The sequence below is a fragment of the Manis javanica genome, chromosome 7, assembly GCF_040802235.1.
Source record: "Manis javanica isolate MJ-LG chromosome 7, MJ_LKY, whole genome shotgun sequence".
NCBI classification, from domain to species: Eukaryota; Metazoa; Chordata; class Mammalia; order Pholidota; family Manidae; genus Manis; species Manis javanica.
This window is the reverse complement of record NC_133162.1, coordinates 100528812-100553522: the sequence shown is the minus strand read 5'-3', so window position 1 is coordinate 100553522 and position 24711 is coordinate 100528812. Positions and strand designations below refer to the sequence as shown.

The following is a 24711-nucleotide window of genomic DNA, read 5'->3' as shown; positions in this document are numbered from 1 at the left end:
CATAAGCAGACTGACCATCCCCCCAGACTATTGGTATCTGACTTTAGTCCGGATTTTAACAAGCCATTGTGCCTCTCTATTGTGCCTGCTGCCCTAGGATTGTATGGCACATGAAACTTACATTTGATTCCCAATTGTTGCACCCATTCTTGCAGTGCATGTCCAGTAAAATGGGTGCACTTTAAATTCTTCTTATGAGAAGCAGACCTTATTTCTTTCTGTGTTCTCATTGATTCAGCCTCTCCTAAGTCTGCTACTGTATGTGGAACCTTTCTTACGATCTGCCCTAAGTGAGGGGCAAGAATGGCCACTAGAGACCCAAAGAGGATGTGGGAGCAGTTTGAAGCACAATATTTCTCATCCCTGTAGTGAAAGGCTCTTCATCTGGGCCATGATTCTCTGGACTGTAGATGGCATTTATTATACCTAGCTCCATAACACCTGTAGGAGCTCAGCTTATGTCTGCCATCTAGTGGAAGAGGATGATAGATCACACTGATTGGATCACATAGTATGAAGTGCAGCCATAAGCCAGTCGAGTGGGGAGTGATTTCCTGGGGTCTGATGTGCACTTTTTAACTGCTGCCTCAAGGTGGGCTGAACAGTCAGGAAGCGAGCTTTCCCATCTCTGATCCAGACAGAACAATTCCATCCACCCCTAAGTTCCACAGATGCAGGGGCCAAGCTGATATTGACTCCAAGGGCTTCTGCCTAAACCAGGAGTCCAAATCCACCAGCTCAGCCTGAGTATAGGGGGGGAGCATAGAGTGCTCGACGACCTTGGGAAGGGGTTGTGCCTCTCCTTGGGGAACCCTCGGCTGCTATGTCTTTATTTTCTTTACTACCACTGGGCATGCTTTCAATAGAGGAGGGGTTAGTGCTTCTGGCACCACCCCTTCATCCTTTTCCAGCTCCTCCATTTCCAGAGCTGATGGCACTCTTCTCTCCACTCCCTCAAGTGCCTCCTCTGCTACATCCTTTACCTTTTCTACTGTGCCTCGCAGCAACCCTAGCTCAGTCTTCAGCAACTTTCTTACCTTTACCTCACTGCTTTGCAGCTGGCGTTCTCGTGCCACCTCTGCCTGTGCTTCCCTCAGGAGTTCATCTTTTACCTTTATGGCCTTTTCCTCCTTTAGAGCACCTGGCAGAACTGCTATCTTGTTCTATAAGGAGTATTTTACCTCTTTAATGGCACCTTGCTGCCGGCATACTTGTGCTACCTCCTCTTGTATCAATGCCATTTCCTTCTTCAGTGAATCCACAGCAGTTCGCAGCTCATGTTCTTGTGCCACCATTTCTTGGGTCTTTTTCAGGAATATGTCCTTCTCTTCTATAGACATTTTTAATACTGTGAGATGCAGCCAATCCACAGTCCCTGCTGCCTCACAGGCACTCTGTCTCTCAAAAGACCTACTTACTATACCAAGGGCTACCTTTACTGCCTCAGGTGTCACCTCCACTTGCCTCCAGGCTTGAGGTGGGGCCCAGCCCTCTGGGAGGCAAGCCACCTCAGACCACATACCCATTGGGAGACAATCCACTGTCTCCCCATTCATAGGATCAGCCCGCTGATGCACCCCTCCCATAAGTGCAGCCTGTCTTTTTCCTTGTTCAACAGTGAATGCTGCTGACTATGCCAATTCTCTTCTCAATGGGTTTCAGACCCAGGAAGTTCACTAAAGATTCGGTGTGACCAAAGAAATGACAGTAGAACATTCTTGGGGTGAAAGGGTTTATTACCTGGCTTATTCTCCTGGTGGTAGGTCGAGCACTAGTGTCTCTGCCTCCACCCAGAGTTCTGGGCTAAGCTCTCTATATAGTGCAATAATAGCTTAATTGCTTATGGGTGTGGAAGCAACAGGTCAGTTACATCATCAAGTGGTTTATGTTCAGTAAAGATCCTGGCCATAGCAACCCCAACTTCCCCACAAATATACTCCAAAAAGAAAGAATGTTCATTGAAGAATTATCTGATTTAATAAATAAATTCAGTGAGAAGAGTATATATTATTAGACTTTATATGATAGAGGTTTAGTATGAGTCTAAAGTAGTTCTAGGTGGTAGAGTTTATGAAGGATTTACTGGCATCTTTGTTCTAGAAACTTAGCTTGCCATAACAAGAGAATAGACAGAGTAAGAAGAGGTAAAAGAAAGATACAAAGGAAAATTCCTGTCATGCTGAGGGGAACAAAGGTGATTTTCTGGGACAATAAAAGAGATGCTATGAGCTGCACTAATTTCTTTTGTGCTTCTGTTTGAAAGGGTGAATTAATGTTCACAGCAACCTACATGACAAGCTCCTTGACGTTTCCTTCATTGACAATATTGATTTATAATTTATTATTTGATTTATAGACTGATTTATAATGTATTATTTGTGTGATTTATATTTTTGACCTTTCGAATTCAGCAAACTCAAATACTTTCCTTCAAAAAAAGACATCTGAGTGAATTTTACATTTTACCCAAGTTTTCCATTAACTGTAAGATGCAGCTGTGCCTCTGGTAAATCTGAGAACATACATGGAAACATTTTGACTCAAGGAAACAATGGTGAAAGAGGTGAATAGTTCAAAAGAGTGAAACGCATTTTTTTGTGGTTCTCAAATTAAAAAATTCAAAGGTGGTTCATATTGACATAAACATTTTAGTGTTTTATTCATAATAGTGGCAATAGCTGACATGAAATGAGTTAAGTACTTTGCCTAATAATTTCTATTTATTTATGTATATATTATATTTTGCTATCATTAGTGTACAATTACATGAACAACATTATGGTTACTAGACTCCCCCTATTATCAAGTCCCCACCACATACCCCATTACAGTCACTGTCCATAAGCATAGTAAGATGCTACAGAATCACTACTTGTCTTCTCTGTGTTATATTGCCTTCCCTGTGTCCCCCTACTACATTATACATGCTAATCATAATGACCCTTTTTTCCCCTTATCCCTCCCTTCCCACCCATCCTCCCCAATCCCTTTCTCTTTGGTAACTGTTAGTCCATTCTTGGGTTCTGTGAGTCTGCTACTCTTTTTTTCCTTCTGTTTTTTCTTTGTTCTTATACTCCACAGATGAGTGAAATCATTTGATGCTTGTCTTTCTCCACCTGGCTTATTTCACTGAGCACAATACCCTCTAGCTCCATCCATGTTGTTGCAAATGGTAGGATTTGTTTTCTTCTTATGGCTGAATACTATTCCATTGTGTATATGTACCACCTCTTCTATGTCCAGTCATCTACTGATGGATACTTAGGTTGTTTCCATTTTTTGGCTATTGTAAATAGTGCTGTGATAAACACAGGGGTGCATATGTCTTTTTCAAACTGGGCTGCTGCATTCTTAGGAGTGGAATTCCTGGGTCAAATGGAATTTCTATTTTGAGTTTTTTGAGGAACCTCCATACTACTTTCCACAATGGTTCAACTAGTTCACATTCCCACCAGCAGTGTAGGAGGGTTCCCCTTTCTCCACATCCCCTCCAACATTTGTTGTTGTTTGTCTTTTGGATGTTGGCCATCCTAACTGGTGTGAGGTGATATTTCATTGTGGTTTTAATTTGCATTTCTCTGATGATTAGGGATGTGGAGTGTCTTTTCATGTGCCTGTTGACCATCTGAATTTCTTCTTTGGAGAATTGTCTGTTCAGCTCCTCTGCCCATTTTTTAATTGGCTTATTTGTTTTTTGTTTGTTGAGGTGCATGAGCTCTTTATAAATTTGGATGTCAGTACCCTTATTGGATATGTCATTTATGAATATATTCTTATTTATTATTCTTTTAATGTAGCTTCTGCCAGGGTATATCATGTGATTTTTTTTTGGTTGTTCCAATGTGCACTTTTGTTCCTCAAATTTATATTATGAAATATATGATTCCTTAACTGGGAAATAAAGTAAACCTTTTTTCATTTTTTGTGATAAATTAAGGAACATTAAAGAGAGGTTCGGTTCTTATATCTGATCTCAAATGAAATAAATTTTGACAAGACTTAGTCTGCTATGTAGTAGTATTTCAGCATCCTAGTGAAAGAAAATAATGGGGAATATGATGAAAAATAAGAGGGAAAGTAATACTTCAGCTTTAAGTAATAGCACAAAATTCTAGGGTCTGTTGGGAATGTACAAACAGCAGATATTTAGAATAGATCTGAATTTAGCCATGGCTGATATGATTTCCATTCTGTATTCTCAGCTAGATATATAAGGAGTGGTGGAAAGTGTGTCCCAATCTCAATGAACTTTTCACATTCACAATGTTTAAAATGGATGTGCATTGGAAGACTAACCTGTACTGATGTGAAACATGGAAAATGAGAATGATTTTTAAGAATCAATAGAGATTTAAACACAGCCGTGAGATATGGAGGTGGTGGTACATTGGGCATCCAGGGAGAAGAAAGAATTATATGAACAGAAGGAGAAATGGCTTTGTTCTTCCTGTGGAAGTTCTGAGTAACTACCTGATAAGATTTTTTCTTTTTATTACTGTTTTCTTTTTTTTATTAAAGTATCATTTATATTCAATCTAATGTTGGTTTCAAATGTACATCATGGTGGTTCAGCAGTCCCTGTGATCCACTTATACTGTGACTGTGAATTATTGTGCCTTTTTATCCCCTCCCCCTGGACCTACCCCAACCCCTCTCCTTTGGTAGCCATTAGTCTCTTCTCAGTGTCTATGAGTCTAATGCTGTTTTGTTCCTTCTCTTTTGCTTTGCATTTGTATTCTACAAATAAGTGAAATCATATGTTTTTGTCTTTCTCCACCTGGCTTATTTCACTCAACATAAAACCCTTTAGATACATCCATGTGGTTGCAAATGGCAGAATTTATTTTCTTTTAATGGCTGAATAATATTCCTTTGTGTATATATACCACATTTTCTTTATCCATTTGATGGACACTTAGGTTGCTTCCACATCTTGCCAGTTGCATACATTGTGGCTCTTGCAAGCACCTCCTGGTTGGGCTGAAATGGAGTCAAGGAAGCTGGGAGCATTTCCCACTGCCTGTCAGGCATCAAAGTTGGATGTCGCCACTGGGCCAAGACGGTTGGCTCCAAGCAGCATGCACTGTAGGGAGGCTTGGGACTCCATTGCTAGCAAGGGGGATGGAATATCTGGGGCTCCTGAAATTTCCTGATATGTTGAGCCAAGGAAGTGCTGGAGAGGTATCCACTGCCTGCCCTTTCTCCAGAGGAGAGAGTTCCATCCAATCCTAGCCCCCTGTACCTCTCCCACTGCTGGCAAGTCTTTCAAACTGCCACCTCTGCTTTGGGTCTCAGGACTGGCAAAGCATGCCTACCCTCCATGCTGGTTGCATCCAACCTCCCATAGTGTTCTGCCTGTCCCTGGTTTCCAGCCCGGCTAGTCAACAGAACCCAATGTAAAGTGGGCTCATGCTCCCAGAGTAGATCTCCAGGGCCAGGTGTGCACTCTCTGCTCTGTTTCTCTTTTTCCCACCTGCAGGCTGGGGTGGGCAGAGGGTTTGGGTCCCATTTGATCTTGGCTTTGTCACCTTACCCTTTTCTGTGTGGTCTCTTCTTCCTTAGGTGTAGGTGGTCTGTTCTGCACTCTTCAGGCCATTTTCAAGTTTAGTTGTATTTGCTGTATTTTCTTCCTTTTTGTATATTTGGAGGAGGTTTCCACCTTGCCTTCCTATTCCACTCTCTCTTTCCACCAGTCTTTTTATTACTGTTTTAACAGGAAATTTTTTCAAATAGGAGTTAAATAAGAAAAAAATTTGCTAACTTCTCACATGAAGAGTAAACTAGATAAAAAGTAAAACAATTAGTTTCAATAAAGAGAAACCCCAAACTAAAAGTCATAAATCGGCTTTTCTTCAGTCAATACTGAAGAACTTAATTTTTCTTCTGAGATTAATGCAGCCAACCTATTTCAAAAGGCCATTTAAAAGCAAGACTGGATTTGTGGAAGGAAGCACACAAATACTAATAGCAGTCTATGATCTTAAATGACAGACTAGAGCAGAGTAAAGAACATGGGATGAATTATTTAATGTCAGTTCTGTTGCCACATTCATGTCTCCAGGCTGGCTGACTGAGCTAAAATTCTATATCTTACTTATGTAACAATTATTTTCAGTTCTTTAAATTATTTTTATACTATGCATCTCATTGGATTGTTGTGCTATATTCATAATTATAACCATAATTGCAGAGTCCTATTTGGTTATTAAGTATTTGGCCTTTTAAAGAGCAGGTATTAATATATATTAGGTTTTTAAACTTTCATACCTATGTACAATCACATAGATGTACACATCAAAGAGGTGTCTCATGTTTAGCTACAAAATAACTGGAGATATGTTACCATTAATTTACTCCTGACGAAAAAGGTCTGTGAGATGTAAATATTAAATTGAAAAATATTTTGTCAATATTAGGGAATATATACTAATTTCAGAATTTGTTTTTCTGGAGATTTATAATATGGGAGCTTGATATGAGGGATTGTAAAATTATTTACAATACCAGTTTTCCTCTGAGTTACTTTCTCAGTCCTCAATGTGAGTGACTGGAATGAGTGAGGGATCCACAATTCTTAAGTGTGTTAAGTGTGGCGTTAGGGCTAAAATACTGAGAAGATTATTAAAATGTCTCAAATAGTAAGATTTCTCCGGATGATTTAACATATATTAGGCTCCTGAGAAACCAGGTTGCAATTTGGCTTATAAAGGTTTGCTGCTGAGATGTGACAGAGAATGAGATGTGATAATCACATAACTGAAGTAACACTGAGTCATATGCCCAGCAGTGAGCACAGAGTACCTTAGGAATTGGAGGATGGCAAGTTATAGACACTCTACTGGAAGAAAACAGAAAGCCCTGTTTTTTAGTGAACTGTCTGCCATCATTCTGCTTGAGAAAGAGTAGGGCTGTGGTTGTGGTACCTTCTTGGGCTACTTGGAGCAGGATGGGGTGCTGATAAGGTCTGGAGATGGTGTGCTGAGAAGTTGAGCTCTGTTTGGGGAAAGAGTCTAGTGGTAAAGGGCAATAAGGATTCCCAAAATACTCTGTAAAATTGTATATGGTATTTTAAAAAACAATATAGTATTAAAGAGAATGAGGAAAGAAAACTTATTTTGAGAGGTAGGATAGTTTAATAGGTCAGAACGATGTAGGTTCCAGTTTTAGTTCTGCCTCTTATAAACATACGACCTTCCTCAATCTATTTAACTTTGCCAAGCCTAAGTTTTCCCTGTGAAATGAAGACACTAATACCAATAGAGTTTTTGGAGCATTGGAAAAGGGGATTTTATTGCAAAAATGAACACCCCAAAAGATTATGATGAGAACTGGAGATAAAAGGAAATAGGAGATATAAGCCAACCTGGGAAGCTATTAAAAGAAAAAGCTTAATTATTAATTATACATAGAAGGAAGAAGTCTTTATTCTAAAACTGAAAAATTAAAGAGACCTTAGAGATGGTACCTAGCAGCTACATAAAATTCAAAGAAAGAAACAAAGAAAGGGAAAAAAAGAGGGAGAAAAAGGAATAAAGTGTAGAGTTCTTTCTTGCAGTAATGAATGAAGCAAAGAAATTAATCCTTAGTTCATATACAGCTCTCTTTGATTCTTGTTTAAGGGGAAGAATTTATTACAATAATTTGAATTACTTTGCTGGGTTGATTTTAAAATAAGTTCAAGGAGCAATTGGGTTTAAAAGAAAAATTCTTATTAAAAATATTAAACGGTTCCAGATCACAGAACATAAAGTTCAGAAATATTTAATAAAAATTATACAATGTTAGCTGATCAGTATAATATGAAATGGAAAAACAATGGATCATGTAATTTCATTCAGTGACACAGATTTAAAAATTTAAATAAACATAAATAAATAGTAATCTAGCAGTCTTAGAATAATAATTCACCAGGACCAGTTATATTTTGTTACTTAAAGGGCAGTTGGAAATAAGAAATTTCACTTACACAATTTTTGTATCAACACATATATAAAGGAGAAACACATATATAAAGGAGAAAAAATCTTTATATAAAAGATGCTGCAAAGACTCCACACCAAAACTACTAGAACTAATATCACAATTCAGCAAAGTTGCAGGATACAAAATTAACACACAGAAATCTGTGGCTTTCCTATATACTAACAATGAACTAACAGAAAGAGAAATCAGGAAAACAATTCCATTCACAATAGCATCAAAAAGAATAAAATACCTACGAATAAACCTAACCGAGGAAGTGAAAGACCTATACCCTGAAAACTATAAGACACTTATAAGAGAAATTAAAGAGGATACTAACAAATGAAAACTCATCCCATGCTCTTGGCTAGGAAGAATTAATATCGTCAAAATGGCCATCCTGCCCAACGCAATATACAGATTCGATGCAATCCCTAAAAAATTACCAACAGCATTCTTAAATGAACTGTAACAAATAGTTCAAAAATTCATATGGAAACACCAAAGACCACGAATAGCCAAAGCAATCCTGAGAAGGAAGAATAAAGTGGGGGTATCTCGCTCCCCAACTTCAGGCTTCAGGCTCTACTACAAAGCCACAGTAAACAATGTGGTACCAGCATAAGAACAGAGCCACAGACTGGTGGAACACAATAGAGACTCCAACATAAACCCAAACATATATGGTCAATTAATATTCGATAAAGGAGCCATGGACATACAATTGGGAAATGAAAGTCTCTTCAACAGATGGTGCTGGCAAAACTGGACAGCTACATGTAAGAGAATGAAACTGGATCACTGTCTAACCCCATACACAAAAGGAAATTAGAAATGGATCAAAGACCTGAATGTATGTCATGAAACCATAAAACTCTTAGAAAAAAACAGGCAAAAATCTCTTAGACATAAACATGAGTGACTTCTTAATGAACATATCTCCCTGGGCAAGGGAAATAAAAGCAAAAATGAACAAGTGGGACTATATCAAGCTGAAAAGCTTCTGTACAGCAAAGGACACCATCAATAGACCAAAAAGGTACCCTACGGTATGGGAGAATATATTCATAAATGACATATCTGATAAAGGGCTTGCATCCAAAATATATAAAGAGCTCACACACCTCAACAAACAGAAAGCAAATAATCCAATTAAAAAATGGGCAGTGGAGCTGAACAGACATGTCTCCAAAGAAGAAATTCAGATGGCCAACAAACACATGAAAAGATGCTCCAGATCGCTTGTCATCAGATAAATGCAAATTAAAACCAAAATGAGATATCACCTCACCCCAGTAAGGATGGCCACCATCCAAAAGACAAACAACAACAAATGTTGGCGAGGATGTGGAGAAAGGAGAACCCTCCTATACTGCTGGTGGGAATGTAAAGTAGTTCTACTATTGTGGAAAGCAGTATGAAGATTTCTCAAAATGCTCAAAAAGAAATACCCTTTGACCCAGTAATTCCACTTCTAGGAATTTACCCTAAGAATGCAGCAGCCCAGTTTGAAAAAGGCAGATGCACCCCTATGTTTATTGCTGCACTATTTACAATAGCCAACCTATGGAAGCAACCTAAATGTTCATCAGTAGATGAATGGATAAAGAAGATGTGGTACATATACACAATGGAATATTACTCAGCTATAAGAAAAAAACAGATCCTACCATTTGCAAACAACATGGATGGAGCTAGAGGGTATTATGCTCAGTGAAATAAGCCAGGTGGAGAAAGACAAGTACCAAATGATTTCACTCATATGTGGAGTATAAGAACAAAGAAGAACTGAAGGAACAAAACAGCAGCACAGTTACAGAACCCACGAATGGACTAACAGTTACCAAAGGGAAAGGGATTGTGGAGGGTGGGTGGGAAGGGAGGGATAAGGGTGGGGAAAAGAAAGGGGGCATTACAATTAGCATGTGTAGTGGGGTGGAAGCATGGGGAGGGCTGTTCAACACAGAGAAGACAAATAGGGATTCTGCAGCCTCTTACTAAGCTGATGGATTGTGACTGTAATTGGTTGTGTGTGGGGGACTTAGTGAAGGGGGTAGCCTAGTAAACATAATGTTCTTCATGTAATTGTAGATTAATGATACCAAAATAAAAATAAATATATAGAAATTCTGTAACAATGACAGTAATAAACTCAAACAAAAATTTTGACATATGAATAAAAATAAATTATTTAAGAATTATAAAGATTCCTTTCCAATAATAAAAAAAGCCTTATTAAATAGTGAAATATTAAAGATGATGCCATAATAGAGAAAGAAGACAGGTGTGTCATTATCACCATTATTATTGTTAAAAGACAAAGTGAAATTCCAGTGTGTTTTCCCAACATGCAGGAAGCCAAACACTGCCCCAGGATGTAGTGAAAGAAAATAGGTGGGTGTATTTTAGGGTATTCCTTAAGGAGTCCAACTTGCTAATGCAGTAATTCCCAAACTATGTGTTGGGTTACAAGTATGGGTTTTTAAGGACAAAATTATGGGTGAGGGGTGCAGGTGCATGATCAGCTTATGCACATTCTTCTGTGGTGAGTTGATAGGAGGTTATTTCCCGGCTCTTAGTTATCGGTCTTCTGGCTCCAGTTCTTTGGGGTCTCCAAGCTTGTAGTGAACAGGTGGTCTGCATGATGGGGTCCAGATACCTGCAAACATATCAGAAGAATACACGTGTTAAGAATTTAATGGTACCTTTTGAGGGGTAAAAGGGTCCAAGTAAATCTGTGTTTATTGAGTTTGCTTTGACTTGTTACCCAAATCTCCTCTTTTCTAAATCTGCACGTACCTGTGTACATACCACTGAGAGACTGAGATTCTCCTTGATTTTTTAATGAGAAGTCTGAGAGGATTCTCCAATAGGATGGGGGTACTACCTGTTCTTTTTCATTATTCAACAGTGTTTTTCACATTCAAGCTCATAGAATAATTCACTAAAATGAAATAAATGCTTTTTAGCAAATGGTGCTGGAGCATTTGGGCATCTAATAGACTTTTTGAAAATGAACCTCAAACTACTTCTCACATTATATACAAAAAGTAACTCAAAATGGATTAGGGGCTTACATGTAAAATATAATGCTGCAACTCTCTTACAAAAAAATACAAGTGAAAATCTTCAAGTCCTAGGATTAGGTGAAGCATTCTTGGTGTTGATGGTTTTGACAACAAAAGCATGACTTATGTATAAAAGGAAACTGAATCTCATCAATAATAAAAACTTTTTTCTGAAAAATCCTTTTTAAGAGGATAAAAAGACAAGGTACAAACTTGGAGGAAATATTTGAAGTTGATATGTCTGAGAAATAATTTGTATCTAAAAGAGATAAACTCTCCAAACTCAGCAGTTAAACAAACAAACATGCAAACAAGAGTAGTCCAATCAGAAAATGGGCAAAGGATATGAATGGGCATTTCATTGAAGAGGATATACCGATGACAAAGAAGCACATTAAAAGATCTTCACTAGTTATTAGGGAAAAGGAAATTAAACCACAATAGGATATAATTACTTTTTTAAAAGAAGAATTAAAATTTTTAAAAGCAATAGCACATTCTGGCAAGAATGCAGAGAAATGGGGTCATATATACATTACTGGTGAGAATGCAAAATAATATAACTACTCTAGAAGAACTTATGACATTAAAACTAAACATATGCTTACTATGTGACTCAGCAACTGCACACTTTAGCATTTATCTCAAAGAAAGGAAAATTTATGTTCACAAAAAAGCCTGGAGAAAGTGCTCATAGCAGCTTTATTCATAATAACCCCAAACTACAAATGACAACTCAGATGTCCTTTGACAGAAGAATGGTTCAACAAACTATGGTGTATTCATACCCTGGAATATTACTCAGCAATTAAAAGGATAAGTTTTGACAGGCTCAACAAGTTAGATGTTTGCATGTTTGTTTGTTTAACTGCTGTGTTTGGAGAGTTCATCTCTTCCAGATACAAATCATTTGTGAGACATGTCAATTTCAAATATTTCTTCCAAGTATATACCTTGTCTTTTGATCCTCTTAAAAAGGGTTTTTCCAGAGAAAAAGTTTTTATTATTGATGAGACCCAGTTTATCAAATTTCCTTCTATATATAAATCATGCTTTTTCTATCAAAACCAGGATTGCTCCATCTAATCATAGGTCCTGAAGATTTTCCCTTATATTTTTTTCTAAGAGAGTTGCAGTGTTATATTTTACATGTAAAAGTCCCTAATCCATTTTGAGTTAGTTTTTGTATATAGTGTGAGAAGTAGTTTGAGATCCATAGTAGTTAGTGAAAAAAGCAAATCTGAAAAGGTTACACATTGTAGATTCTATTTACATAGAATTCTTGAAATTAAAAAGTTATAGAGTTGGAAAATGGATTAGTGATTGTCAATGGTTTCAAAAGGAGACTGTGGTAACAAAAGGGCAACACAGGAGATCCTGGCGACTGGAATGATTATATTTATCTTGACCAGTGCTGGTCATTGTGATAGAAGTGAATAGAATTAAAACACACACACATACACACACTCACATACATACATGTACACAAATAAATAAATGTAACACTGGTGATACCTGAAAAATGTTGTGGAGTATGTAAATGTCAATTTCTTTTTGTAATACTGATTATGTAAGATACTGCATGCTATTGAGGGACACTGGATAAAGGGTATAAAGATCTATGTCTGTATTTTTCTTGCAGCTGCAGATTCACAGTGAATCTGCAATTACCTGAAATTTATATATATATGTATTTATTTAGAGTAAGAATGAAAAATGTTCTATTCACAGTAACAACAAACTTCATATAATTTGAACTAAATCTAATAGGAAAAGTATAGAACTTATATGAAGGAGAGAAGATGCATTATTAATGTACATAAAATGTGAGTGGAATAAATTCCATAATATTAAAAGCTTTAATTTTATAAAATATTTAAAGTTTTCCAATTTACTGTGTGTGTGCATTGCTATTTTAATAAAAGTTCCAATTTGATGCGTTGAAATGTGACTTAAAATCTCACATAAAAAAACATGTTTGAGAGTTATCAACTATAGTTTGAAATATTTGAAAATAAGATTGTTCAGTGTGGTGCATTTGTCTTAAAAGATACTTTTTATATTAACATCTTAATCTGAATCATAAAAGATACAGAAAACAAAATATATGGAATATACCTAGGAACAGAAAAAATTACCCTTGGAAGAAAAACAGATGTATGTATATACAGGATATTCATATAGAATATAGTTGATTTTTCAGCTCAGTAGATAAGGATTATTTATTTAATATATTGTGTTAGCATAATATGCTCTCCTTGAGATAAAGTTAGATTCCTACCTCCCACCTTTACATATATAAATTTAATTGGATCAAATAAATGTAAATCAGAGATGGAAATAAAATTCTTTCAGAATTGAAGAGGTTGGATTAGACAAAATGATGGTGTGTTATATAATTTCAGGAAATTTTAAAATTTGAAATTTATCTATACCAAAATCTGGTATTACTAGATGTCTTATAGAATAAGTCTATATATGAAAACTTAATAGACAGAAATTTGAATTCTAGAAACAAGTCTTCTTAAGTTTGTAGAAAAACAACCACCTGTCCTTTTATCTGTAATACTCTCACTCCTCTTCTTGCCATTCCCTTTATCTGTCTTTTAAACCTCTAAGGCCCAGGCCTCTTATTTTTATTTATTTATTTATATTTTAGTAGAATTTTCTAGAGAAGTTTAAGTTCACAGCAATAGTGAGCAGAAGGTACAAGAGCTCAGATATATCACCTCCCCCAACATAGGCACAGCTTTCCCCATTATCAACATCCCACATTACAGTGATATATTTGTTCAAATCCATGAATCTCCATTGATACATCATTATCACTCAGAGATCATACTTAGGAATCTTTAGGGTTCACTCTTGCTATTGTACATTTCATGGGTCTGTACAAATGTGCAATGACATGTATCTATTATTATAGTTTCATACATAGTAGAGTCACTGCTCTCGAAATTCTCTGTGCTCTGCCTGTTCATCCTTCCTTTCCCCCCAATCCTTGGCAATCACTGATATTTTTAGTATCTCCATAGTTTGCCTTTTACAATGGCTGTACCACAGTTTATCTATCTGCCTTCTGAAGGACATCTTGGTTGCTTCCAAGTTCTGGCAATTATAAAGTTGCTGTAAACATCCATGTGCTAGCGTTGTGTGGATGAAAGTTTTCAACCCATTTAGGTAAATACCACAGAACACAATTGTTGGATTCTATGTTTAGTTTTGTGGAAAACGGCCAAACTGTTTTCCAGTGTGTATCTTATTTTGCATCCCCACCAGCAAATTAGGGTAGATCGTTTTATTTTTAACAGAGGAGCCTTCTCTCATTCCTTTTGCAAGATATTTCCCTTTCTTTTCTAAACTCATGCAGCTCCCTGTGTCTTTATTCTGACATCTGTTGTTTTCTTTCTTGCTTCGCAAGTGCCCCTTCAGGGCAGGTGGTAGATGTGCCTCCAGCACCTTACAATACTTAGTACCTTGAATATGAAGTCTTCCAGTATTTGTTGAATGATTTAAGTTCAAATCTTGGTGTGTCAGACTATCAAATGGAGCATTTTGTTTTGAAAACCTATATATAATCACAATTGCATACTAGGTTTGGGATTAAACTTCTCACTATTCCCACTAGTACTATTTTTTTCTTAGCAGTTATTTTGTGGGTTAAATACATGGTTGATTCATGTGAAAAGAAATTGCATTTGAGGTTATTGATTCTTTGCCCCAGCTTTCAGCTGGAAGAAACAAAGCTTTTCCTGCAATAAGTGCTGAACCTTTAAAAAACAGTATCTAATGAGATTAGTATGTATCTTTGACATTTTATTTTCAACCAGAGTGAAGGTCACAGATGAAAGGTCACAAAGATGATTTTACACAATAAATAAGCTATACTTTAATTTTACAAAGAAATTGTAATACTGATAACTCTTGCATCTGAAAGAGTGTTCACTATGCCTAGTTTTGATTCTTAAATAGTGTTAACTTCCAGTTCATGGATTTTGACATTTAAAAGGGGACAACACCTAGTTTATGTCAGAGAGTGACATAAATGCATGCTTTTCATTAATATTATGGCAGTGCATTATTTGAATTTTTGTATTTAACTCTTAAATCCATTTAGTGTTTGTTTGGTGGTAACTGTTTGGTTGAAATTGGTATTCCTTCTCATTTGTTGAACTTTCTTCTGAGTTGGGAAGTTTTCTTTACTTCAACTCTCGTCTTTTGTGTTTACAAGAAAACTACAGCTTTGTGTATAAAATGAATATGAGTGTGTGAATAAGTGAGTAAAGAGAATATATAAGTGGTTTTGGAAAGTAACTGGCTGGATTATGGTTAAACAATGAAAAATATGCCCTTTTGGTCACAGTGCAGAACTGGAATTCTTACCTGCTTTTATATTATATTTCACTAAATTACAAGAGAGTGAGTTATTAAATTTGTGGTAGGTCAAGACAGTTTATTATTACAAATAATTTATTGAAAAAGAGAATGAAACAGACTTCTAATTTCAAAAGCCATGCTAAAATGGTTTCTTTATATTACATTGTCATCTTGTTACCATATCTTTGATACAAAATATTTCAAACATTTTAATTCATTAGTTTTAAAACTGACATGAGATAGTATCTAATATAAGATTTATTTTAATGTAGATGAACTTACAAATTCATCAGAAACCAGATTGTCTTTAGAAGACCTCTTCAGGAAAGACTTTGTGCTTCATGATCCAGACGCTCGATGGATCAATGGTAGGTGTACACACTTTTATATATTTATTTTGAGTTCTATATAATTAAAATTAAATAATGGTATTTGTAGTTAATATTTAATTGACATTATGTTCCAAAGATTATATATGTATCGATTAATCAGAAATTAATACCATAGCTCATAGGAGAGAGAAACAATTCCTAAGATAGGTCATCTATAAAGTCATTCTCCAAGCTTTAGATTGTCTGCTATGTATTTGTTCCTCATGGTCTTTAGTTATGTGACTTGAAGCATGTGTTGTATCTTGAGAATTCTCTGATTAATTCTTCTGGTGTAGCAGTATATATTTTGGGAGCTTGTGTCTGTAAGTGCTTCAAACTGGGGGCTCAGATTAGTTTTCTTCTCTCCTTTTGTGGCTTTTCTTTCTAAGCTTCAGTGCTGCCAACTAGGGTTACTATTTGCAAAGTTGAAATAACTTGGAAATGACATGGAAATAGATTGCACTTTGTCTCTTCCTGGCCTGGAAAAGAAACCATGTTAGCTTTCCTCAGGCGATTTTATTATTTTCAAAAGTTTTAAAAAGCATTTAGAGTTAAAAAAGAGACAACCAAAAATAAAACCATTGAGTGGCCCCATGGACTTTGGTTTGTCATTATGTATGATAGTAGGGAGTTATTTGGTAATCAAGCCATAAGAAATGTGTTGATAAAAAGAAATCAGGTTTTCATTTCTTGAATATTCCAGTTTGCCTGACCATACTAATCACTGTGGTTAGATAGCTGTTCACCTTTGCTCTTCACTTTACTTAGACATACTTGCTTGTTTTCAAGACACAGAATGTATTGTTTGTATGATAGATAAAAGGAGCTTTGCCTTTTAATCTAATAAAGATCATCTCATTTGCAGTCTGTCTTTCTTCTCTAATATTCTGATTTTGTGCATTTATGCCTGAAAGTTAAGTGTTAATTTATGGAAGCTATAGAAAGAAGGTAACTTAATTTCAAGGGCAGGAATCAAAGCATACTTGTCGACCTAGCAGTGATACAGTCCCTGAAGATCAGCAAGCACTCAAGATTTGTCTTTTGAATAAAAGAATGACTGCATTTAATTGAAGTCTAGTGTTATTTTTCCATAAACTCAAGTTTCAGTTGAAATTGGTTAGAAGGTGAGTGTGTATCATGGTGATAATACAGCTAGAGAAAACAAGAGAGCAATTTTATTAATCTATTTGTATAGTGTCATTTTGAGTTCATAAGTATTGTTATGGACTCAAAGTATTGTTGCCTTGCATTATGATTATTTCATATATACACTGTGATAATTTCAGCTAGTAGTATGATTATTTCAGATGAGCACTAGGACTAAAGAAGGCTAATGGAAAAGTTATCATTACCAAACATTATTCTAGTACATGGATCTCTTACAAATCATTCACCCAAGGTGCTATCATAATTTTAATGTCATTTTTTTAGTTGTTAGCATTTCTAATTTTTTCTTGAAGGAGATTGCAAAATATTGTTGAAAAATTTGTCATTGAGTTTGAGCTGTTTGATACTATTTTATTTGCCATGATGTTGGCCAAGATATAGAAATTTATGTAGTCTTTGACTTTGGAAAGCAAGAAAAAATCATGGGCCTCCTTTCCTTCTCAGGTCAGTTTCGACTATTTAAAGAGGCATTTACTTCTGTGTATAATTGACACTTTGATATTGAAATGCCAAAGGATGGGACAGATATTTAAGTAGTGAACTGCATGCTCAATTAAGCCACTTTTCAATATCTAGGACACACATTCTATTCTTAACATTTCACAAGATTCCAAAATTAATCATTTAAATCATTTTTTCATAATTTCAATACCAGTTGTTGGTAAATTTGCCTTCAGAAAATGTCCTGGGACAAAGCTGAAATGTTATTATTATATTTTAGATAAAACCTAAGATCCATGATACTCATAAAAACACTCAACATAAAAACAACCCTTTGAACAAGATTAAACAGAATGCAAGCTCTCAGAGGCATGCAGGCTTTATAATTATCACTGAAGTAATTGACTCACTGTCACTAGATTGTCACTGGGTTGCTTTTTCACTAGGGGAGTAGATTTTTGCTCATTCAATTCTCTTATCTAACTCAGATCTGGTTTTTGGCAATCACTAGATACTTGGCCTATTTACATCTTCCTCAAAGAACCAGAAAACAAAATGGGAGCTATATAAATAAAATGTATAACCTTGGCCTTAGTATCACAGATTATATCTAAATGTAAAATATGAGCTATTTCTTTTATTCTCTTGAGATGTCTCACCAGATTTTCTTGATATGTAAGTAGCTTGAAGGAATCTAAGCTAAGCTCATTTGGAAGCTTCATTTAGTTCTTGGAGGTCAGCTTAGGAACATGTAATGCATTACTGGTCAAGGAGAAGGAGGGAGTCTAGACTGTCTTGATATTTGCAGAGTATAGTGTAGTGATGTCATTCATTATTCTGGTTCTCAAGTAATGTATCTGTGAATGTCATTGCAGCCTTGGACGGGTGCTCATGTTCATGGTTAGCTTAACAGCGCCTGCCCCCAAAGGTGCTCATATCCTTGAAATCTCCATTTTTATAGCATCTTCTTCCTAGTTATGTCACCTTGAAACTAGGAAATCTATCTTTAACATTATTCATCTCCTCACATACATTTGATGATCAATCATCAAAGAAAGATCCCATGTTAATTGAGTGCCTTCTGTGTGAGGCTCTGTGCTTAGATGCTTTCTATACATATTTCACATACAGCACATAAAATTAAAATTATTAACTCCAGGAAACTGAGGTTTAAGCAAAAAACTTATCCAAAAACACAGCTAAGAAGAAGTAGAGGCTGCTTTAATCACTGTTTTTAAGTAAGAAACATACTCTCTGTCATTGTTTCACTCTAAGATGCCATTCCCAGTATCTAACACCATAAATCAACTACCTCTTTGACATCTCATTGTTTTCTCTTCATCTTTTCCTCTGGAATACTGCGGTAATGTCATCTCCCTGGGCACATCCATATACTGGTACTTTATGCAGTCACTCAAAGAAAGATTTATAAACATACATACTGACATGTTCATGCTATGAAAAGTGAACAAAGGTGACTTCCAAATTGCAGTATGTAGATATCACACTGTCTGTGTTAGGTGCCAATGAGTGTTTCCAAGTGGTTGAATTTTAATCTGATTTTACTTTTTTGGTACATTGTTTTTTAAATTTTCTTCAATAAATGTGTAGGTTTCTGTGATATTTATAATAAATTAAGAAAAAAAATGCTCTCCCCTTTTCTTTAGTTTCATGGATCTCCAATCCCTCTGGCTATCTCCTGTCAAATGCAACCTTAAAAAGGCCCAGCCAAAAGTATTAACATACTTCTCAGTGAGTTTCAGAGGAATCCCTTTGCCATTTGAATGAATTCCAGACTTCTCCCTTTGTACCAAGCTTCTCAAATCAAGCTCAGCCTTTTTCCTACTATTTTGCTTTACATTATGTTTCAGGCCCATTGAACTACTTGATATTATTCGTAAGTCTCAAAAGCTTTCTTGACTCTGTCTTTGCCCACTCTGTTTTCTCTAACCCCAATCTGAAAGCCCATATTTTATCCCACTTGAAACCTGTTGCCCAGGTGCAAAGCCAGTGACTTTCTCCTGCCAGGTGTGAGGAACGTCATCTTTAAAACTCTAGAGTTTCAGTCTCCCATATAGAAATTTCTACCTCGATTTTAATTATAACATGTCTAATCTTCTCTAAATAGTGTTTCTAGAACTGTTGTGAAAGACCATTATTTTTAAATTTAATTCATTTGTTTATATGTCAATTTCACATGAATCAATACTTTTGGAAAATACAGTAAATTACTAGAAAAATAAAATGATAAGGAGATATTCCAAATGCAACCCCAAATTTATCTTTTTATAGTCAATAATTCTAAAATTGCATTTCAAAAATATAATAAGTACAAACAATATTAGAATAACAAAGAAATATCAAGTATTACTTTGAGAGAGTGTAGACAGGCAATTAATAGAGAGGATTGCTATTATACTCAACTTTTTCTTATTCTCAAATTAAAATTAAACAAATATTGAGAGAAATAATGATTCTCACATTAAATACCTATTATCAGATTTTGAACAATAATTTGCATATCAATATTTCAATGTTTTAGTGATTGAATGAATTTGCTGCTTCTTGTTAATTAACCTAGGTTAGATTAATGACAGGACTACCTCCAGGGGATAACATATATCTACTCTGTTTCTATTTTTTGTCCTAATAATATTGATAGTAGAGAAGAAATCAGTCTCCAAAGTAGAGATTTATACATTCTTACATTGCTCTGACTGTAATTATCTTGCTCTGCTTTTTCTCTGGAGGGCCTCACCCTACTCTGCCTAAGTCTACAGTCTCTGTCTCACTATGACATCCCTAGTTCCTCATTTATAGTTCAGAGAGTTGAAAATTCGGTTAAAATATAACTAGTTTTTATATGGCTGACCTTTTTAAGAGTAATGTATGTCAAAGTATTTTACTATCAACAGTAGATTATTTCCTCCTGAAATTAAAGAATTGCTTACAACAGTATATCATTAAATAATACTTTTTTTCTACAAACTACAAAAGGTGTTTTCTTTATCATTATATGATATATATGTTACATTGTGCTTTTATGAATGTTTAAATTAATCTATAATAGAAAGAGTTGAAGTAAAAAATAAAATATTTAATATAAAAGAACCATGATGGCAACCTTATATACTGAACTGAAATATACAAAGTTTCTTTTGACATTCAAATCTAAATAGTTTTTATGAGGAAATGATTTTAAGATCCCAGCTTGTCTTAAAATTACATTTATGCTACTAGCAAAGAGAATAGGGAAAAAGGTTTACCCATAAAATCCATTGTTAACATTTACAGGAAAAAATGTTTTAAGGAAAATAATATTTCTGCTTTTTAGAAATTGAATGATTACTTTAGAGTACTTAAAGGGAGTTGGCAATATAACCCAAACTTTAAGAGAGTTAAACTTTCATGTTACAACCTATTTTTTGAAATAGCAAACTATGTTTTGATTTTTAAAAGAAGGAAAAAAGTCTGAGTGGGATGAAATAGTTATGCTTAGAGTTCGTCAACAAGCTTTATTGATTTCCAGCTATGTGCCTTGCACAGGACTTTACATATTCCAGCTGGTATCTGTTGACATTTGAAAGGTTTGCAGAAAAATATATGGTGTTCTTATATTTTTTGTGCATTTCGTGCATTTCATGCATTTTGTGTACCACAATCACGGTTGGTCTTGGGGGTGTTGGCATGGAAACTGTGTCAAGACAAATATAGATTAATAGACACTTTGGCACTGACTACTGTTTTTTTTAATCAGTTTATCCATCTATCCTTTTACTCATTCATTGTATCTATTGGAGTATAGCCAAAAAGTCTTTGAGCTATGAGGACATAAAGATAAACCAGACACAGTACTTTTGGTCAAGGTCACTGACATGGTTAAAGGAAATAAAATATAATTATGGTATCTAAAGAATTTAGAAACCAAAAGAAAATAACACACCTGAGCTAATTAGACAATGATTAGGTGATAAATTTCTGAGTTAATTATTTTTTTAAAATGATGAAATTGTAAGAGATCAGTTGGGGTTAAGAATGACTGGAGTAGTTTTTCTGGAAGAGATGAAGTTCAGTCTCAGTGTAGAGTATGGATGAGCCTAGGGGAAGAAAGATGACATTGCTGGAAAAATAGGATATATCATGGTGAAGTCATAGGAGCTGGCCCAGCATACAAGGTCAACTAAATACAAACTTAACGTGTGTGTGTGTGTGTGTGTGTGTGTGTGTGTGTGTGTGTGTGTGTGTGTAAAATTAATGGTGAAAGAACATTCATCATCTCAGTATTGGTTTATAACTAGAATATTAATACTGTTTTTTTATTGTATGTGTTATACTTTGATCTCCTTTAGCAGATTCACCCTTTCATTAGATTATAATTTTGAAGTAGAAGAATCTGAAGTTGCTCTGGCGATTATCAGTTGTTTTTTTTTCCTTAGAATTAAAATGATGTTGATAGCGTATTATTAAAACTAACATTTAATAATAGTTATAAATTAATAAAAAACACATCTATGGCTTGATGGAAAACATATTAAGGGAAAGACATAATAGTGAGGATTTCTTTTGACTCAAGTCTGTTTGAATTTGACCTGAACTCTTAGGTGATTTTGAGAAAATCTAATCATTTTGTATTGATTGTAACTATTTAAAAAGAAGAAGTCTTACTACAAACTATAATAATAAACTCACATTTACATATTAAGCTTTTAATTCAAATCGCTTTGCCTCAGTCACATTTTCTCCTTGTGTGTATGTGTGTATGTGTACATTTCCTTCTAAGGCTAATTTTACTTAATCAACTTAGTCGTGTATTAGTGTGAGCCAGTGAGATCTTTAGATAATACATTGTCAACTATTCCATTATTTTATAATGAATAAATAAGTATTAAGCATGTAAGACATATCAGAAAGTCTTTAGCTAGAAGAATTCCTAGAGATAATATGATTTATCATAAATGGCTAGATTTATTAAAATGACTCTGTGGCGAGTCATTTCAAGTGCTGACATGTAGCCAACTGAAATATTCCATCCCATTCACCATGGTTCAGCTTCATGTGTGTTCATAGAGGCACATACCAGTAGATCTAACTATTTAATCCCACTTGTTTTCTATATTTTCTTTTATTTTTCTTCTTAGTGAAAATTGAGTACTATTTTTATGCAATAGTGTTGGTGTGCAAAAAATGAAGCTGTCATACCCACCTTCATCAATTTATTATTAATACCACTAATAAAAGTTATGTTTTGAGTGGGAATCTAATAATAGCCAGGAACCATGCTTTGCATTTTTAATTTATTATACCCAATGTTTATAGTTCTCTAAGTAGAGATGTTTCTTTTATAAATGAAGAAACTGAGGTTTAAAGCAAATAGTTGACTTGTTCAAATCCACTCAGCTAAAGCAGCATCAGAATTTCAGTTCACATAGTCTGTTAATTTTAGGTAATGTAAAACATAGTAAGTATAAACAAATGTATTTAAGGAATAAAGTATTAAAAGAAAGAAAGACAAATAACACAGAGAAAATCTTTTGATATAAAACTAAACATATGCTATATAATTAATGTAAAAATGGTAAAACTCCTATAACTAATTTATACAACAATTCTAAAATAAGATGCACACAGAACTGGAATTTAAAACTTAATGTGGAATAGAAAACAAAGTATTATATTGAAATTTCGGAGTCTTGGCTCAATAGTTGAATATTCACCTTGGGAAAACTCATCACCTTGATGGACCTCAGATCTGTCACTGGCATGATTGGAGGGTTTTAAATGAAAGACACATGAAATCTCTCCAGTTTTCTTATCTTGGAATCATCCAACGTCTGTGCTGTAGCGCAACAGGCCCTAAAGCCAATGGCAGTGTAGCTAAAGTGCATGCTTCATCAGCTGGTTGAGTGGAGTTGCTGTTAGTCCTAATACTTCACAGTCCTAATACTTCAAAACTTGATTCTGCTCTTTTTCAACTTCAAACAGGCTTGCTAAATGACATGAGTTAAGCTGATAATCCAATCTATGATGCTACATAAAATGCTAACATTTGTTGTTTTAATCATTAATGACATACTACCTTTAATGCCTACACATGTATTTACAAGTTAAAATCTTAGCTATGCCTTGTTTCAAATGAAAATTGAGAGTTTGGGGCAGAATGGAAAGTCAGAGAAGGGGATATTCTGGTTATATCATCTTTCATACAACTTTTACAATGAATGGAACTTTCTCCATTATACATAAAAGTGGAAAGAATAGTACAATGAAACTTCAAGTAATTATCACCAATTCATAAATTATTACCAATGTCTTGAGAATCTTCTTTCATCCAAGGAGACTAATATGAGTGTGAAATACTAAGGATTGGAAAAGCTAAAGGAATACAGAAGTAGAGCAGTTATTGGTGCTGTGGTTAAGGGGAGGGTTCTAGGTGGATCTTAGTTCTGGAATTATGCTAACTCTGAATGACATCATTTATCATTAAGAGTGTATGCATGGAAAGAAACCAGAATTATGATATCCTGAAAGATGGTGGAAGGCATTCAAACATAGAGAAAGAAGGAATTAAAGATGTTGTCAGGATGAACATTGGACATGAAAGGCCACCTTTGAGTCAGGGGTTAGATTCATCATATAGACCTCAGAGTTAAGTGGGGATACATGTGTGCTTAACTGAAGTAAGTCATGTCTGGCAAGTGAAGTCTGCCAACTTTTGGTTAGGCTGGGGTACAAATGGTGAATTCTCTGTGTCTGAGAGGTTGGGTGATCATATGATAAGGATACCTTATTGGGACTCCTATAATTGAAGTGAGATAGTCAAAGATGACCTCTAAGTTCAAACTTAGTTCTAAAAATGTATCATTTTACCCTCAGTCAACATAAGAATGTTTTTAGCCCTGTTTTAATAGTCCTTTGGTTTAGGAAGCCAGTGGGTCCATTGGTCTAAAATGGTACTTAGGGAATGGTGTCAGCTTTTACAGAAATTTCTCTGCTTCTCATTTCCATATAAGAAATCTCCAGTGTATGACATAAAGCTCTTTTCTTTTTGATTTGACTGGCCATATGGAGTTTCAGAAAAATAATTTAAAAGCTGATCTCATTTTTCACTTCAGTTGAAAACACCTTGGTAAATACTCCTTTGTGCTGTCAGTACCTATGCCAGTTTCAATGAGCTTGAACTTTCATTACTGTGACTGTGTAGCTGAATCGTTATACTGTCGCTGCCGTGTGCTTGCAAACAGCATCTGAAAGCAGGTAGCTTGCACCTACCTGGTCTCTGGTGATATTCAATTTGTAAGTGAAAAAAATACACACATTTATTAGTT

At 35.1% G+C, this 24711-nt stretch overlaps 1 protein-coding gene across 4 annotated transcripts in view; it reads left to right on the top strand.

Annotated features, from left to right (window-relative positions):
- DPP10 (dipeptidyl peptidase like 10) overlaps positions 1-24711 on the top strand; it is a 1476327-nt gene that overhangs the window by 965254 nt on the left and 486362 nt on the right. For 3 of the 4 annotated variants that reach the window (XM_073241336.1, XM_037017060.2, XM_073241337.1), the window contains exon 3: positions 15680-15775. The exons of the other annotated variant lie outside the window; for it this stretch is intronic. In XM_073241336.1, coding sequence (XP_073097437.1) covers positions 15680-15775 — 96 coding nt within the window. The remainder of the gene's footprint in view (positions 1-15679; positions 15776-24711) is intronic. 4 annotated transcript variants of the gene reach the window in all.